The following is an 18,853-nucleotide window of genomic DNA, read 5'->3' as shown; positions in this document are numbered from 1 at the left end:
TGTATGTGCGTTACACGCCTTTCTTTAGAAATTAGTTATTTGCATATTATTGATAAAGCTTTTTAACATGCCCCATTCTGTTTTTGTGAAGAGTGCATTTAAAAAACGTAATCAAAGACCTCCAGAATGAATTTTTCTGATTTTTAAGAAACATCTCTAGGTATCACTAGATTCTTAACCAATCAGAAGTTTGTTGAAGTAGCAGATTTCAGAAATATATGGCAGTTTTTCCTGAGGTAGAAATAGTAAGATAGGGAACTATTAAGTACAGATGTTTGGGTTTGTTTTACTCTTCAATTAGGCAGCCAGGTGCCTAAAATGAAAATACTTCTGTAAGGATACATTTGAGGAGGAGGAACATGGGGCAAGAACATTTGATTAACACAGGCTCCTGAAGTCTTGGAAAAGCCACATTCCAGGGTACCGGAAGTTAGTGTTCACATTTCTAATACACATATTACTTAGAATTTAGAACATATAGAGAAAGTAGTTTGGCACAGTGATTTTCTCTTTGCTACAAAGTTCTTTGCGAAGTGGATAAAATGCTTTTTTTATGTTGATGGTTTGGAGTTGGAAGAGATGCAGAGAATTAGGAGAGTTTCACAAATATTTTGCTCAACAGTCTGTTTGCACAGTTCAAACTTCACTTGGAAGCCATTTAGTAGGCTTCCATGAAGTCAGTTAAGTTTCTGGAATTGTTTCCAGTCCTATATTTCTTGCTCACAATTTACAGATATATTGTAGTGAAGTCACATTTTGTTCATTACTTACGTATGTTAACAATCTCCCACAGTAAAGCACGCTAGTGATAATGGCTAACAGTTATTGAGTCTTCCTGATGAACCAAGCGTTGTGCTAAGTGCTTTCCATATTATTATCTCATTTAATTAAATTTCCAGTTGCAATCTGTTAGTAACTACATTTTATGTTACCACCAACTAGAGGATGTTTATTTTGGGACATGAGAAAGTAATGTGGATGATCTCGGAAAGTGTATAACCTCCAAACTTTCTCATTATCATAGTTCAGTTTTGTGAAAGCTTGGATTAACTTTATGTTAACATTTTTTTCAACTGTAATGTTTCCTTTTTTCAGTTTGAAATATGAAAAGTAGTAAAGTATATTAATAAAAGTAGTACATTGCTCACCGTAATGCCGACTAGAGGTAGAGTATAACCCCTTTTAGTTCCTCACTTCCCCATCGTTTTTGTTCGTTTACAGACATTCTTAGTCTTGACTAAATATATTCAAGCATTTTTGAAACACTTTTTACAACTTTGGGCTACTAATTTGACAGTTAAAATAAATTTTTTTTTACTGAGATAGGTGAATTGTTTTATTCGAAGCTTGTGATATATGCTTTAAAATTTATAACCATCTTTTTACCAGTGACAATGACCAATTTTCTAATTTACTAAACTAAAAGCCATCAAAATTAATCAGAGTGACTTTATTAAGTAAGCTGCAAAAGTGATAAATTAGGCTAATAGTCTTCTCAATTAACGATTTGTAAAAGAGCTGCCCAAACAAGGCACTTGAGTGTTTTGTTTGTTTTTGTTGGAGGGGAGACTTAGGACAATTTGGGGGGCACTATTATTATACCTAAGTTCATTTTAGAAGTTATTTACACATTTAAGGATTAATGTTAGATAGGTTTGAAACTAGATTAAATGTAGAAATTGCATTTCCAGAAATAATTTGAGATTAATAAGAATACTGAATAAAGGAATTTTAAAAGCCATTGAAGAAGTGTCAGGACACCTTATTTAATAATCAGAAGTAGAGAAACAATAATAGAAATCAACCTTTGATTTCAGTTTTATGTACTCTTGCCTTTACTCAACTTCATATGCTTGGTTTTTTGGTTAAGATACTATTTTAGAGACAGATTTTTAAAAACCGTTTCTATTTTCCATTCAAAACACTGCAACAATATAGAGTTAAACATTTTTACTTCTGTAAAAATTAATTGAAACTTCATAAATTTTTTAAGTTTATAAATTCGTTATAAACTACTTATTTATTATTATTCATTATTAGTTCTGCAAATTCATCACTCATTCTGCGGACAGTTTTGAGTTGTTTATCCCTCATGTGCCAAGCACTGTGCTATAAGCAGAGAACGCATGGTTAGCAAACATTGGTCGTGATTTCCTTGAGATTACAGTCTGGATAGGGAGACACGAATCACCTATGGGAACTTCGATAAGTGCAGTGATGAACAGTATAAGATGGTATAAAGCATGTAACAGGAGATTCTGTTCTAGTTTGGTGGTGGTGGTGGTGGTTGTGGGAGCAGGGGAGGTCCAGGAAGGTTTCTTTGAGGAAGTGATCTTTGAGCTGAGATCAGAATGAGTAAACAAAGAGGAAGGAGTAGTCCAGGCAAATGGAACTGCATATAGACAGGACCCTGAGTCCAACAGTTGGTGTTTCTCAAGTTGTAGGGACAGAACCCATTATAAGTCAGACCAATTTGGTGGGTTGCAGTCGGCTTTTTAAAAAATGAAATGGGATAGGAAAGAAAACATCTGAGTACATCACCTGGCTCCTTAGCCAGAATCTGTTTTATGTTTACGCATTCCTACACACACACCACACACAAACATAACATAATTAATGTGTATACTGGCTCCACTGTGGGTCACGGTAAACAAATACTGTTGGAAAAATGAGAAAGAGGTGTGTGTGGCAGGAGTGTTGAAAGTGTTGAGTAGGAATTGTGACTCCAGACGACGCTGCAGAGGGAGGTAGGAGCCAGATCTCACGCTGAGCCTTGTAGTGCACGGTAGCTTGTCACTTGTCTTTTGGAAGAGTTCTGAGCAGAGAAATGACATGATGAGATTCATGTTTTGAAAATGCACTCACTACATTTGGAATGAGGCAAGAATGGATGTGGAGAGATCATTAGGAAATTAGTAACAGCAGCTAGACTACACCTTCCTCTTTGTTTACTCATTCTGATCTCAGCTCAAACATTTGAAAAATGTTTTAATGATAATGCTTGAGCTAATTTAATTCCTCCAGTCATTTCCTTTTTGATTTCAAACAAAATTGGGACTTTTAATTCCGGAAAGGTAAAAGGTAAGGATGAAGCAGAAACAGACTAAGATTTTCTTGAGTTCCAACTATGTGCCAGGTTTAGGTGTTTTAACATATGAAGTCTTTTAACTTTGTGTTCCCTTTTAATCTTCACACAGCCTGTAAGCAAATTGTACAGGTCACACATTTAGGAAGTATTCAGTAATGATTCAATTCTCAATCTTTCTCATAACAAAGATTGTGTTTTTATTATACGACCCTGAAATTACCAAAAATATTGCTCCAGTGATCATACATGTATTTGTTCAACCAATCCAGGTGTGTCAGATTAGTGGACATCCTTAGAGCTTGTTTTCAGCAGAGAAATGTTCTTCATGAAAGGTGATAATCCAGAATATGTGTGTGTGTGTATGAGTATACATTATTATTGAGAACATACTGTACTTGAATTTCTTTTATGTGTTGGACACTTCTATACCATTGTCTCTTTTAATGCTTACAATAATCTCATGAGGTAGGTATTGTCAGGATGTTATTTCCATTTTATAAATGAGTTTACCAAAGTGAGGAGATGATTAACAGCTTGTCAGGTCACGCATAGTAAGTGATGGAGGGGGATTTTGAAAACAGGTCTTTCTTTTTTCAAAGCTCATATTTCACCTTTATTTTTGAAGGTGATGTCATGGAGGGAGAATATTTTCTTCCACTAATTGACTTTTCCGAATAACTTTTACAGTTTAAAAAATTCTGTACCTTAGGAGTTAAGAGGGAGTTTATTAAGAGCATGGGTTTTGGTGACAAGGCAGATGTGGGTTTAAGTACCAGTTCATTTATCAGCTGAGAGCTTAAACAAATTATTTAACCTCCAAACCTCAGGTTCCTAACTTGTGAAATGAAGAGAATAGTAGCTTGCATATCATAGAGTTGTCAAGATTATTGGCACTTAATAAACGGAAGTTGCTTTATCAGTAATACAGGCTTTGTTGTTGTTGTTATTGTTTTAAATAGAATATTGAGGCGGTCTTTGGGCTATTTGTGAAAATCTAATATAATGTCCCCTGATTAATGTAGTATTTGTGTTTCTCTCTTTTTCTCACCCCCTTAAGGAGTTCTGTTTTTTTGACTGTTATATGAAAGGATGATTGCTCACAAACAGAAAAAGACAAAGAAAAAACGTGTCTTGTCAACAGGCCAGCTCTCTACTGATGTTACAACTTCTGAAATGGGGCTCAAGTCCTTAAATTCCAACTCCATTTTGGATCCTGATTACATCAAGGAGTTGGTGAATGATATCAGGAAGTTCTCCCATGTGTTACTATATTTGAAAGAAGCTATTCTTTCAGGTTTGTCAACTCTTTTCTCTTAGCATTCTTACTGAATAGTTTGTAAAAATTTAAATGCCAGCCTAGCTTACAGATAAGTGTATACACAGTAGTAGCAACAGGGTATTCTGCTTTAGTTATTCTTTTTTTTTTTTTTTTCCAAATGTTTGATGTTTACAGTGTAAAGTATTTTATAATCAGATACAGTGCAATACATAGTAGAAACTTTGGTAAGTGAGGGAACAAGAATACAAAAAGAAAAAATCATTCTTTGGTTCTTAGAAGTTGGACCCATTTGACATGGGAGATTTTTAGATAATTGGAATTTTAGCCTTCTTGTTAATGGTAACACAGTGCATTGATTGGTCTTTAATAAGCAGACTGATGTTTTTAATTTACATTGTTGACATTTCTGCCTGGATTCAGTTTTCTATATTGTTCCTAAAAGAATCTAAAATCACTGATTTGAGTGAATTTTTTCCTCAAAAATCAAACTTAATTCTGTTTTGCTATTCTCTTCCTCAATTAAGAGATAATCACAGAATTTATTCTCTGTCTAGTTAGAAATGGATAATGGAGCATGAGACTTGATTCTCCTGAAGTAAAGAGCTATATGTATTTGTACTCCCTGACTTGATCTTAGTACTTAAGTCTTTCAACTTTCCGTGCCTCTTTTATATCTAATTTTGATGGCAATGGTAATTAATAATCATACAGTTCCTATTCTTTTGTAATAAATAGCAGTTCAGTCCATATTCATAAAGGTATGTCTGGATGTAGAAAAATGAAGATTCCTAGTGTTACTTATGTGAGACCTTCTGAGGCTTCATAGACATTTATAAGATTTCCATAAATATTTTCTGTGTTTATAAATTAGATATTCGTTTTCTGACATACGTTCTGAAAAACAGAAACTGCAACCATGTCTTCTATTTGTCTTAAATGCTGCTTTTAGGAGTTTATTTCTAACCTAATTGTAATTTTCAAGTTGAAATGCCCAAAATACCTGGACTTGAATTGTAGCCTCAAGATTTTAGTATTTGAATTTTCCTTAGAATGACAATCACATAAGTCATTCTTTTGACACTATATGTATGTTTTTAGAAAAGAATTTACCTACACTTCTGTTCATTTTAATAGCTTAATAGCTTAATTTGAAGTCTAATTATGGATAATTAAATGGTAATAAAGTTATCTTGTTAGTGTGGAAAGATATTCTAAATACATTAAGCATTATACTGGTAACAAATTCATACTAAAATGACACATCTGCCATTTATTTAAAGAAGCATACCTTTGTAATAAAGACTTGTTCTTAACTGAGTTACTTGTTTTAAATTTGTTTTTTAATTTACATACAGTAAAATTTACTCTTTTTGTTGTAGCTGGGTTAATTTTGAATTTGAAATCTAAAATGTTATATTAATTAACAAATCATTTACTTCACTTTAGGGTAAAATCTGATTTTATTTAATGTATCAATAAAAATAGGTTTTCATTAATATAAATAAGATTTTTAGTTAGGATATCTGTTTGTTTTTATTTGTTTTCCATAGGAGATTTATATCATTTGAAATCGTCATCTCGCATATTTATCCCTTGTTTCACAGATTTAAAATGATGGTAATTTAAAACAAGTTGGACCCACTCCTTATCTGCACAATTTTTTTATATGAGTTTTAATTTGTGAGTAAACAGTTCATAGGTTAGGAGGAAAGAGGACTGAAAGCTGATCCTAAGTGAGAACAAAAGAGAAAATTGATAATATATAAATATAAGACAGCAAAAGGAGATTACTTTTTGAGGTAAAAGGGTGTGTGTGGAAATATATATATATATTTTAGGAGTGTGTCTGTACTTGTCTCCTTGTTTTATTTAATTTATTTTATTTTTTATTTGTTTTTAGACCTTTTATTTTATATTAGAGTATAGCCAATTAACAATGTTGTGATAGTTCCAGGTGCACAGCAATGTGACTCAAGGAAATATATTTTTTACAGAAATGTAATATTAAAAATCCGAAAGGATGTTATTCTTTTAATAAGAAAACCAGTACTTCATAATTTGACTTGGTTATATTGCTAATAATAAAAAAGCTTGCCATTTATGATTGGTAAATTAATTTAAAAATGTAAAAACCATCTTTTGGGTAACCAACTCTCATTAGTAGGCAGTGGCCAGAGTATTTTCATTAATTTATCTTTGGATTGATTTTAATGCTTGGTTCTTCAGTCAGAGTTAAAAGGATTTATGTATGCCATCTCAGAATAAATCTTGGATTTAACAAGAATTTGTTTTCTCTGTCTTTGCATCATTGTTATCAAAATCTGGAAATATATTCTTTAGTTTATTTGAATTGATGGAACCTTTTTTGTTTGTTGTTTTCCTTAAGGGAGTATGTTAAACATATAAATTAACCTCATTATAGATGACAAGAAATACTACATAATAATATGCTTCTTTAATTTTGCTCATGATTTTCAGCTTGTTAGAGTATCATACTATTTATTTATTTAATAGAATTATTACAACAATCACATGAGATCTTCAGGAAAACAGGTAAAATGTTTAAATTCTGTAACTATTTAAGGTGGTGTTATTATATATGTTACTGGACATAGACATAGGCCATGCCTTTGTCTCTGGGTATTGAGAAATATCCCTGGACTTCTGCTGTTCTTTAGTACCAGCATAGTTGTAAACTGTGGCCACTGTTTTTATTTTGGAGTGAGGGATCCTTGTCAATATTGTATCAGCGGCTTTGCCAGTATTTTGTCTTTTGCCTCCTTAAAAGAAGGAAGCCAAATTTTTGGTATTGTTTGTTACTTTTCAGTTCATGTCAGTTGGCTGTTAAAAAGCTAAAAAGTTAGCTTTTAAGAATATAGACTGTGGGTATACTAATCACCTTTTGATGTTATCTGAATACCATTTTCTTTATGTACTTTACCTGTCATGAGGCAATGATGTGCAAAATCACTTGACTACTGCTTCAAGTGTTAAATCATGTTGTTGAGACAAGGCTTAGGTTAATAGCTTTGTGATGGGTTTATAGCCACATTTCCCTTTCCTAAACTAGTTACAGAGATGACATATAATTGTATATGGTGCTTCACATTTTACAGAGTACTTTTACATACGAACGGTATTTAATCATGCAGTCCCCACAAAGGCAGGTACTTTTAGACCTGTTTCACAGATGAGTTGTATGTATAATTTAGATTATGTGATTTCATCAACGTCTTATTGCTGATAAATAGTGGTTTCATTTGGAACCCAGAGGTCATGAATGCAGAATGGTGTGTTCTTTTCTTGCTATCTCAGCTGCTTCACGTGGCAGGTACTATAAAAACACTGCTCAGTTTTCATTATTTCATTAACCAATTCTGTTTTCCATGGGGTTTATCTCTACCTGCACTATCCAATATAGTAGCCTGTAGACATATGGCTATTTAAATTTAATTAAAATTTAAAATGCAGCTCAGTTGCAGTACCACGTTTCAAGTGCTTATTCGCCACCTCTGGTTACTGGCTACCATTTTGGATGGTGAAGTTATAAAAATTACCATCATTACAGAGATTTCTATCAGACAGTGATGGTATAGACATTTGGCTTTTATCAATCTCGAAAATATTGAGATGAATTTTTGAGCTATAAGTATTTTGGATTTGTATAGCATGAAAAGAAAACCTAGAAAAAGTTGTTATTGGAGCAAATTAAAGAAAATTTTACCTAGAAATAGGAACTCTTGGAATCTATTTGGAATCTCCCTCAAATTGCCTTTGGAATGTTTAGCTTTCATGCCGTTCTTTGATTTGAACTAGCAGATCACTTTCCAAGCATTTTATACAAGTTGGTGAGATTGGTAGTAAGGAATGGCAGAAAGAGCTCAGGAAAGAGAATCACACAATCTAGGTTCTAGGCCTAGTTCTGCTATTAACTAGTTTTGGAATATGGCTTAAGTCATTTAATAATTTGTTAAGAATGAGGCGCTTACAGCAGATTCTATTGATTTTATAATTCTGTGATCCAAAAATTGATTAGAGTTGGAAATTCTACGTTGTGCGGAATATTGACAATTCAAGGCTGAAGAAAACAGCTAAGTATTTGTTTTCAAACTATGTAATGCATTTTAGAGGACATTCACCTCCCACCAGTCTGTAGGATTTTTTAATATGAGTTTTATGATAACTTTCTTAAGTGTGGGTTTATGAAATTTTCCAAGTAAGAACGTGAAGCTCGTATTGCAGTAGGTGTTGATGAACTGATTAGAGAAAATTAGTGTCTGCCAAAGAACTCTTTGCCCCCAACAGAGTTAAGATATGTATGCACTTTGTCTCTACTGTTTTTTTTAAATAATTAAATAATTAATTAATTATTTTGGCTGCATTGGTTCTTCGTTGCTGCACGCGGGCTTTCTCTAGTTGCGGCGAGTGGGGGCTGCTGTTCATTGCGGTGCGCGGGCTTCTCATTGCAGTGGTTTCTCTTGTTGTGGAGCACAGGCTCTAGGTGCGCGGGCTTCAGTAGTTGTGGCTCGTGGGCTCTAGAGCGCAGGCTCAGTAGTTGTGGCACACGAGCTTAGTTGCTCCGTGGCATGTGGGATCTTCTCGGACCAGGGCCCGAACCTGTGCCCCCCGCATTGGCAGGCAGATTCTTAACCTCTGTGTCACCAAGGAAGTCCTCTACTGTTTTTATTTACAAAAAGTGGAGAGCTTAATGTGGGAGATCAGAGGACTATGAACATGCTTACTTTGATAGGGTAAGTGATAGTTTGTTGATTCTCTGTCTGCTACTTATTTCCAGGAGGAGGTTACCCTGTAGTCTTATATAAGTAGCATATGTGGAATTTGAAGTTTTAGATCTCCATCTAGTGTCATTAAGGTGCATTATGAATAATTACAGGGCAAAATTTTCATCTTATGTTAAAATGCTGAAGGCACGCAATTATGCATATGTCCTTTGTATTTAAATATAACACTGCAGATTAATGTATGTGCAGTCTAAGTACCAGTTCAGGTTTATGGTTGCCCCCCTGAGGAATAATGTGTTCTGAATTCCAAAGAACACATTCATAAATGTTCTTCTAGTTTATATAGTAATCTTAAACTCTCTCTTTGTGACATACCTTCCCATTCCCAGGTGGAACACCATGCGTGGAAGTTCAAAATCTGGGAATTTGAAAAGTGCAAGGTTTTAATTGAGCTAGAAAGAGTGGTGCAAATTGCTTAATTTGTCTGGTACTCAATGCTTGGCAGTGTCCATTGCCATTATAACATATATTTGAAGAAAAATTGGCAGTTAATCTAATACTTCTTGTAGCTTTTTGATTATGTAACACTATTTTTAAAATGGATTTTAACAAAAGTTTACTGTTGTGACAGTTGTGGCTTGTTTTTCTGTTTTGTTTTTTAAATAGGCTAGAAAGGAAGATTAAACTTTATCATCAGTTTTAGATAAACTAGTTAAGTTCTCTGTTATTAAAAATGATTTCTAATTTGAGTGTATCACTTTTAATTTGTAAAAATGTAACTGATCTCTTAAGTGATAGCTTTTGATGAATTCTGGGTCCTAAATTTGACAGAACTATATAGTCAGAAGTGGTATATGAGCTTTCTAAAGCAAATTTTATTGAAAGAAGGAATTAAGTAAAAATTTTAATATCATTAAATATTATGTTCTGTTGTGAGAGGGAAGTTCTGTATAAATTTTCAAAGTCTTAATTGAAATCCTGTCTTGTGGATTACCCGAGTTTTTTTCCAGAGTAAATGAATATACAGGAAGATGTGTAAATTTATTTAGGCAAATTCCAGTGAGTATTAATTTTACCATTGTTGACTATTACTTAACTTTCACCCTCTATAGTGTGCAAGATATTTTGTGAAATATTGGAAACATTAAGTTGCTAGTCTCAGATATGTCCTCCTGCTATGTTTTTTTAGGAGTAAACCTCTCTAGAAGTGATTTCCAATGGTTACTGTTTAGGAAAAGCTAATATGAATGTTAGTAGTTTATGGCTTAGTGCCTAGAAGGTACAAAATGAATCCTTGAGGAATGAAGTATGAAATACAGGTAGCTCATTTATTACACATGTGCCAGCTCTTAGGAGATAGCTTTCCTCTTCTGCACTTACCTAGAATGGCTTACATAATGTTACCATTTACAGTAGTTAACTGGCATATTTGATTGGAAGTTAAAGCCTGTTATATCACAGATTGCAGAGTATACCTGTCATTAAGCTATAGCTTCTTTAACCATGTTAAAGTTCTAGAGCCAGAACCCTGAGGTGGGATCCTCATTCGGCCACTGTTTGTATATAGCCCTGGGCCAGTTACTTATATTCTCTGCCTCAGTTTCACATCTGCTAAAAGGAGATAATAGTACCTACATTATTGAGTTGTGAAAATTAAATGAGTTCATAATTCATTTATATAGAGCTCATAGAATAAGTGTTTTAAAATGTCAGCTATTATTATTTTTACAATCCCCAAGTGGCTGGATAACGAAAGCAGCACTTTAGGCTTCATTTTATCCTGTAAATTCAGAAGTCATTACAGAAAAAAAAAAGTGAGTTTCCTAGTGATAAGTTCTGAAACTTTTTCCTTGCTTCTTGTTTTCATTGCTTTCCCAGAGGGGTTAAGCTGAATTAACAAGATTGATTTTAAAAATTGTTGTCAGTTTTTTAAAAATCAAGGAAAACACCGTAGTTTTTTCATTTATTTACATAAGCATTTCCATGAAGTGTTTGCAATATAAACACTGAGGTATTGTGTTAATGCATGAGAACCAAGAAGTGGAACTGGCTAATCTGTTCTCACTTGATAAGCTGAATGAAGCAGAAAATAAATGGCACAAATGAATGAAACAATAAATTAAAATTCAGATTACCATGTAGGGATGGTAGATAAACAAGCAAACATTGGGATACAGGAGTTTTACTCTTCTATATAACTGGTGTTAAGACTGGTTGAACATTATAATATTTGCATATATAATACCTTTGTAGTATAAATTGAATTATTACATTTACAACGTGGACACTATAAAACTTAAAAATTATCTGGTAATTATATGACTAAATTAAATACTATAACTTGATAGGTATAGAAATATTTTTGTAAAATATACTCTTAATTATGATTTTATTTCTAAGTAATTTACTAATTTAGACTTTACATATAAAATTAAATTGAAATTTAACTTTAATGTCTCTTTTTCATTAGCCAAAATATTGTGGGAGCATACTGTAATTTGTTACTGAGTGTAATTCTGTGTGAGACACAGAATCTGTTTTCAAAGGTATTTAGTTTGAATGGTTTACAGATTTAATAGTAATAATAGTTTACATATATTAAGACTATAAAGCAGTTTCATTTCTGTTTATTTGATATTCACAACAACTGTTTTACTGATGATGAAATCTGAGGTCAGAGAAACTGAGAGTTTTGTTTATGGTCATTTCAAGCAAGTGTCAGATCAAACATTGGAATTCAGGTTTCTTGCTTTAAATCTATTGTTTTCTACCACACCAATCAGCCACTTAACCTTTCTTCTGTATTAGGGAAGAACAATTACTCTCTCTTTTGCTTTGCTCATTGCTGCTGCTGTTGATGTGGGGATATTTAGTGTTGGTGAAGGAGCTGCCTAAATTTAAGACTTTCTGAAAAAAAAAAAGTTCATGAGGGTTTTGCGTCATAAAAATAATTTGAGGTAGCTTTATTCTACTATAAGAAAATAGAACATTGGAACATTTTTACCACTCATAAAACGTAATTAAGGGCTTGCTATTTTATAAAGTCCCAGCTGAAGTATTATCAGAATATACTGATGTCCTAGTAGTTGACTCATCTACTCAAATACATAGGAGAATTTATGAATCTTTGTAATTAACGCTTGTTAAATTTAGCTATCTTGTTCATTTATGTTGATTTATAGGCTTCAGAGATGTGTTCAATCACAGAAAATTGGACTTATTTATAGGGTAGTTTGAGATACTTCTGAAATTTCTTACTAAATAACTCAGTTATTGTTTTCTAGTATTTTGCTTTGAAACAACTTCAATATCTGTTTATAAGGGCTTCCTTGTAGGAAAAAAAGAATTTCAAATTGGTAAAACATTTATGTTGACAATTATTGGAATGTTCTGCAGTGATTTTAAAGAAAAATTATAGCAGCAATCCTCAGGACCCGTTATGCTGTTAAAAGTTATTGAGAATCCAGAAAAGTTTCTGTTTTTGTGGGCCGTATCTGTTACTATTTACTGTGTTAGAAATTAAAACTAGGAACATTGAAAAACGTATAATAATATGTTTTTAAAACATACAAAAACACTATAATAATTTTGAAATATGTTTATTCCACATAGTTAATTTCCTTGACTCTGAGAAGACCAGAATTTATTAACTTGGTTTATTTAGGCATTTAAACCGTTAGTATTTTGTAGTTCTTGCTTAATATCCAACTCTAATTTTGAATATTGATGATGTTGACACACAAAAATCAAGCTCTTTTGTCCTGAGACCTCAAAATAAGACAAAGTATTTTTACTTAGTATTTCCTAAGTATGTTAGTATCTGTAGATTTTATTGTGAAACATCAGTAGGGGATAGAAATGACTGGCTTTCCTTTCTCTCTCTCTTTTTTTTTTTTTTGGCCCCGCTGTGCGGGATCTTAGCTCCCTGACCAGGGATTGAATTTGGGCTCCCAGCAGTGAAAGCGCAGAGTCCTAACCACTGGACCAGCAGAGAATTCCCTCCTTTCTCTTTTTTAAGACAAACATAGATTAGGCTTCAGAAAGAGTATAGCACAACTCTTTATGACATTAGATTCAGCCTTGGTTTTGACAAGTAGGCAGAAGTATTACCATAAAATAGTTTTATTTAGTTATACATATATATACACTATATGTATAAAACAAAGGATAGACTTTGCAATGCAAAACTGGGAAAAAATACATTTATATTATTTTTTATAGGTATTCAAATTATATTATTGTCCCAGAAGTTTCTTTCATTTCGAAGCTACTTGATTCTATTTCAGACCTAGCCTATGTTGTTAACCTATTTCTACTTCTGTATAAACTAAAAAAAAATAGCTGCCAACATTTATGGAGGGCTTACTATGTTCCCGCCACTGTTCCAAGTGCTTTATATGTTTTAACTCATTTAGTCCAACAACCCTATGACGTAGCTACCAATATCTTCTTTTTTTTTATAGATGAGGCACAGAGAGGTTAAACTTGCCCAAGGTTTATCAGCCATGAAGTTGGAATTCAAATTCAGGCAATCTGTTTCTAGAAACTATGCTTTTAACCAACCACTAAGCTGTATTGCCTCAGCTAAGTAAACCGACCAAACTAATATCCACAGTGATAAAACAGACAAAATAGATAGTGATCATTTAATTAAGATAATTCTTGAAATTACATGCTTACATTTTCCTTAGGAATTAAAAAATTATAAATGAATTTTTAAATTATAAAAGTAATATATGTTTATGGGAGAAATTCCAACAGTACATAAAATTTCTAAAATCTTTTGTCCATTTCTATTTCATTTATTAAATAGACTATTTTTAGAACAGTTTTAGATTTGCAGTAACATTGAGAAAATAGTACAGAGAGTTCCCATATACTCCTATACCCAGTTTCCTCTATTTGTTAACATCTTACATTACTATGGTACATCTGTTAGAGTTAATGAACCAGTATTTGATAATAATGATACATTATTATTAATTAAAGCCCATAGTTTATTCAGATTTCCATAAATTGTTTCTAATGTCCTTTTTCTCTTCCAGAATTGTATCGTATTACATTTAATTGTCGTGTCTCCTTAAGCTCTTCTTAGTTATGACAGTTTCTCAAACTTTCCTTATTTTTGATGACCTTGACAGTTTTAAGGAGTACTGGTCAGGTATTCTGTAAGATGTGCCTTTTTTTTTTTTTTTTTGGCTGCCTTGGGTTTTCGTTGTTGCGTGCGGCCTTTACTCTAGTTGTGGCGAGCAGGGGCTACTCTTCGTTGTGGTGCGCGGGCTTCTCATTGCGGTGGCTTCTCTTGTTGCGGAGCGCAGGCTCAGTAGTTGTGGCTTACGGGCTCTAGAGCACAGGCTCAGTGGTTGTGGTGCCCAGGCTTAGTTGCTCCGTGGCATGTGACCATGGCATGTGAGATCTTCCTAGACCAGGGCTTGAACCCATGTCCCCTGAATTGGCAGGTGGATTCTTAACCACTTTGCCACCAGGGAAGTCCTGGATGCGCCTTGATTAGAATTTGTCTGATGTTTTTCTCATGATTAGACTGGGGTTATGGGATACTGAGAAGAAGCTAACAGATGTAAAGTGACATATTTCTTATGTCATTATCAAGAGTACATGATTTATCACTGTTAATGGTGACCTTGATCACCTGTCATAAGAAGTAGTTGTCAAGTTTGTTTAGTTTAATCTTTTCGTCCCCCTTTCCATATTGTACTCTTTGGAAGGAAGTCACTGTGCACATGCTTCACCTCCTTGAGGACAAAATATCTATATAAATTATTTGGAATTCTTTTATACAAGAGAGTTGTCTCTTTCCTTCCATTTATTAATTTATTCAGACATTTATTTGTATCAATATAGACTCATGGATATTTACTTTATACTTTGGGTTATAATCCAGTGCTACTTTTTAAATTTATTGCTCAAATTTTTCCACCTTTGGCCATTGAGAGGTCTTTCAGTTGGTTCCTGTGCACCCTTGGCATACCCTCTTCAATGTGAGGGTTTTTCTTTTTTTAAGCTCTTACTTTCTGGCATTACAAGATGCTCCTAACTCATCTCGTGTATTTCCTGACACAGTCCTAGAACGAGCCGTTTCTCTAAGGAGCCCTGGTTCCTTTTATTGGAGAATGGTATTAGAAGCCAAGATCAGGGTGCTAGGTGTGTTTGTTGCTACTGGGGCATCATTTCTTTTAGGCTCTCTCACCTGATGAAGAAAAGAAATATATGTATGTGTACTAACCTGTGTATATACACACATCTATAAATATTTCTAGCCACCTATATCTATATTAAGCTTAAATATGAATTCTTACGGAAGTATCCAACTCTAATCTATCACCACGTGGATCATTATAGCCTCCTCTCCCTGCTTATTTGTAAATTTCCATTCCAACAGTGAGATTCCTGGCTCCCACCATCCACCATCCAGTTACCTAGTTGTTCACTTCCAGAATACATGTATAGCAATATCAACATTTTTAACCTGAATCTTCATTGAAAACACTTTATCAACTAGAGTACAGTGCTTATGTGCATTTCCTTTGCCTTTAATCTTATAGACTCCAGTCATTTCCAAAGCTGCTTAAGCCAGCACCTAATCGCCTGTGTTTCTTCTTCTGTTATTAAAATTTTTGGATGAATGAGTTGGATTTTTTCCTGAAGGCACTCTGTTCTGTCTCCTTCCATCACTACCTGAACTATTCTTTCTTTACCCCTTCCTGGGATACTCTTTGCCCTAATATACCCAGCTCCCCACCTTGCACTCACCTTGCCTGCTCCTCTTATACTACTTATTTCTCTCTCTTGTTAATGAATGGAATATTTGATAGATGATAGTAGAATTACTTGTTTTTGTTTTTTATCTTACAATTTTTCTTTCTAGTGATTATCTTTTAACATTTCTGGAAAAAAATTGCATAATTATAAAACACTCTTTTAAAAAATGTTTTTGATTTTTAAGCTGTTTCAATAGGGAGACAGTATTAAGAGCTTAGCTTCTAGAATTATACTCTCTGGGTTCAAATTCTGACTTGGTAAACTTAGGTTTGCCTCAGTTTTCTCATCTGTATGATGGAGATTTAAAAAATCATCTACTTAATAGAATTGATGTGAAAATTAAATGAGATAATAGGTTTTAAGTGCTTTTAACAGTGCCTAGTACATAGGAAGCACTTAATAAATGTGCCATTGTTAAACACTAGTGCTATGTGTAAGGTTATAGAAATGAACATTACATCAGAGTATTGTATTTCAAGTGGTTGTCTTTTCAAACTTTTGAGGATTACTTCAGGGTTTTTAAAAAAATTATTTTATTTATTTATTTATTTTTGGCTGTGTCGGGTCTTTGTTGCGGCACGTGGGCTCTTCATTGTGGCGTGCGGGCTCTTCGTTGCAGCGTGTGGGCTTCTCTCTAGTTGTGGCACGCAGGCTCAGTAGTTGTGGCGCGCGGACTCAGTAGTTGTGGTGTGTGGGCTTAGTTGCCCCGCGGCATGTGGGTATCTTAGTTCCCCGACCAGGAGTTGAACTCATGTCCCCTGCATTGGGAGGCGGATTTTTTACCACTGGACCACTGGGGAAGTCCCTACTTCAGGGGTTTTACAGGTTAGGGTGACTATACTTTCTGGTTTGCCTGGGATGGTGATCCAGGGATATGCCTGTTTGCTGGCATGATTATGAGTAGTACGCACCTTTTCTCTTGCTAGAGTATTTTGGTTTGGAAGATAAATTATATGATCACCTTATTTCCAGGGGTTATAAAACGTCGTCTGTGTCCCTCTGACCAGGGCTGCTGTAAATGGGTAGAGCAGACTAGGCCTAGGCAGGTAGGCACTGGGAAAGAAGCACACCTAAGAGAGCAGTACTGCTCTGTTTCAGCTGCTTGTGGCCAAGGAGGATGTGGGCCTGGTATAACCAGATTTTGATTTTTCAAGAGTAGGCATAAATCTGGAGCTTTTGTAATGATCCCCCAATTTTTCATCATTGGCAATTAGTTCAATTTTTCTAAAAAGTACAAAATTTCATTGAACCATATAAAGATCTATGCATTTTATTGTATGTAAATTATATCACAGTTTTAAAGATGTGCAGGTCAGGTGGTGGTCCTTATATATATGCCTGTGAGTTGCTCATTTCTAATATCTGATAACTTAATGCAAAGAGTCAATTCTTACGTAGAAACTTAACATGTAAGTGCTATTTAATATGAGTTAATATATCAGGCATTATAGGGCTTTAACTCTGTTACCATATATATATTAAAAAGTATATTATAGTAAAAACTGTAAGACAGGAAAAACTTGTAAAGTTGCCTCAAGGGAAATCTGGAGAGCACATTTAGACCGAGAAAACTGAAAAAGGTAGTGCTAAGTTGACCATGACTGTGAGTGACTTTGAAATCTTTAATGAATTAAAATGATTATGGATTTTTGAAGGCTAAATAAATTACATAGAATTGCAGTAGTGAAAATAAAAGTGAACGTACAGTAGGCAAAAGTTGTGGAGCCACTGCTTCTACCTGAAATGTGCTTCCAAATGGTTGATTTAACAAACTAAAAAAAAAATTTTTTTTTCTTAAGACTGTTTTAAAGAAGTCATTCATATACGTCTGGACGAACTTCTTCGTGTTTTAAAGTCTGTAATGAATAAACATCAGAACCTCAATTCTGTTGATCTTCAGAATGCTGCAGAAATGCTTGCTGCAAAAGTGAAAGGTAAGAAAGATAATATTAACAGTGGGTTGGCATGGGCAAAAAGGATCCAGGTGATACATTTTCGTTTATAATGATTATAGAACCATCTCTCTTGACATCTATATGATGTGTATCAGTAGGAGTTATATACACTTTGGTATTTAAATATCCCCGCTAAGTCACACCTAAAACTCTTTTCTTTTAAAAATTAAAACTTTATTTGGCAGGAAACACTCTAAAAATGCTAACTGAAATGAACTAAACAACTGAGGTTTACAATTTTTGAGTTTTTTGAAAGAATGTATGCTCTTTTGAAGTAGGTTATTAGGGTACAAAAAGTCTTTGTTATCTGAGGACAGTTGGTGCTGGAAAATGGCCATTTGTAGTGATTCCACTTAAAGGAGGGAAACAAATGGAGAAAAAGAAGACTTAATTGGGACCTTATTTTCAAATGTGGAAAAATGAAACTAAAATTGGAAAATAAGTTTATCATATATGTGTATGTATGTGTGTATATATATATTTGTGTGTATATTATATTACATGTGCTAAAAGAAATAAGAATTGGGATATTATCCTTTGATGAAGTGATTTGCCGCCAAAAATTGTTAGAATCTGTTATCCTAGGCTGCATTATATAAAGATTGAGGGTGAAGATTATATAAAGATTGAGAAGAATGTGACTGGAACCAGGGAGTTCAGTTAGGAGATTGTTAGAAATAATGGGCTAAATGAGGGTTAATAGTCTGATTTAAGGCAGAAGCTGGGGTGTGGTAGAGGTGCAATGTGCTTGTCACAGAAGAGGGGATGGCTGTTGAAGAAACATAGGACAGGTTGAATGTTAGGGATTAAGTTGAAGTTTGGAGTTGAGGACGTGGACTTGAGTGTTGTTGGTCTATGGGTGGCGATGGAAGAGGATGACACCAACTCAGAGTGTGCAGACTAAGTAGAGGACTGAGTGTGAGATCCCAGGGACAGAGAGAAGATAGAGGAACCTGAGAAACACTAAAGAAGTAGGGAGATGATTGGAGAAAGATATTATGGCATTTTA

At 34.0% G+C, this 18,853-nt stretch overlaps 1 protein-coding gene across 4 annotated transcripts in view; it reads left to right on the top strand.

Annotated features, from left to right (window-relative positions):
* Nucleotides 1–18,853, top strand: part of ARHGAP29 (Rho GTPase activating protein 29) — a 76,927-nt gene that overhangs the window by 13,052 nt on the left and 45,022 nt on the right. For all 4 annotated transcript variants that reach the window (XM_057546898.1, XM_057546905.1, XM_057546910.1 and 1 more), the window contains exons 2-3: nt 4,146–4,382; nt 17,689–17,823. In XM_057546898.1, the coding sequence (XP_057402881.1) occupies nt 4,178–4,382; nt 17,689–17,823 (340 nt within the window). In that variant the 5' untranslated portion in view covers nt 4,146–4,177. The remainder of the gene's footprint in view (nt 1–4,145; nt 4,383–17,688; nt 17,824–18,853) is intronic.

The sequence above is a fragment of the Balaenoptera acutorostrata genome, chromosome 1 (assembly GCF_949987535.1).
Source record: "Balaenoptera acutorostrata chromosome 1, mBalAcu1.1, whole genome shotgun sequence".
NCBI lineage: Eukaryota > Metazoa > Chordata > Mammalia > Artiodactyla > Balaenopteridae > Balaenoptera > Balaenoptera acutorostrata.
Note: the sequence above shows the minus strand (reverse complement) of the source record. Positions and strands in the feature narration are given on the sequence as shown.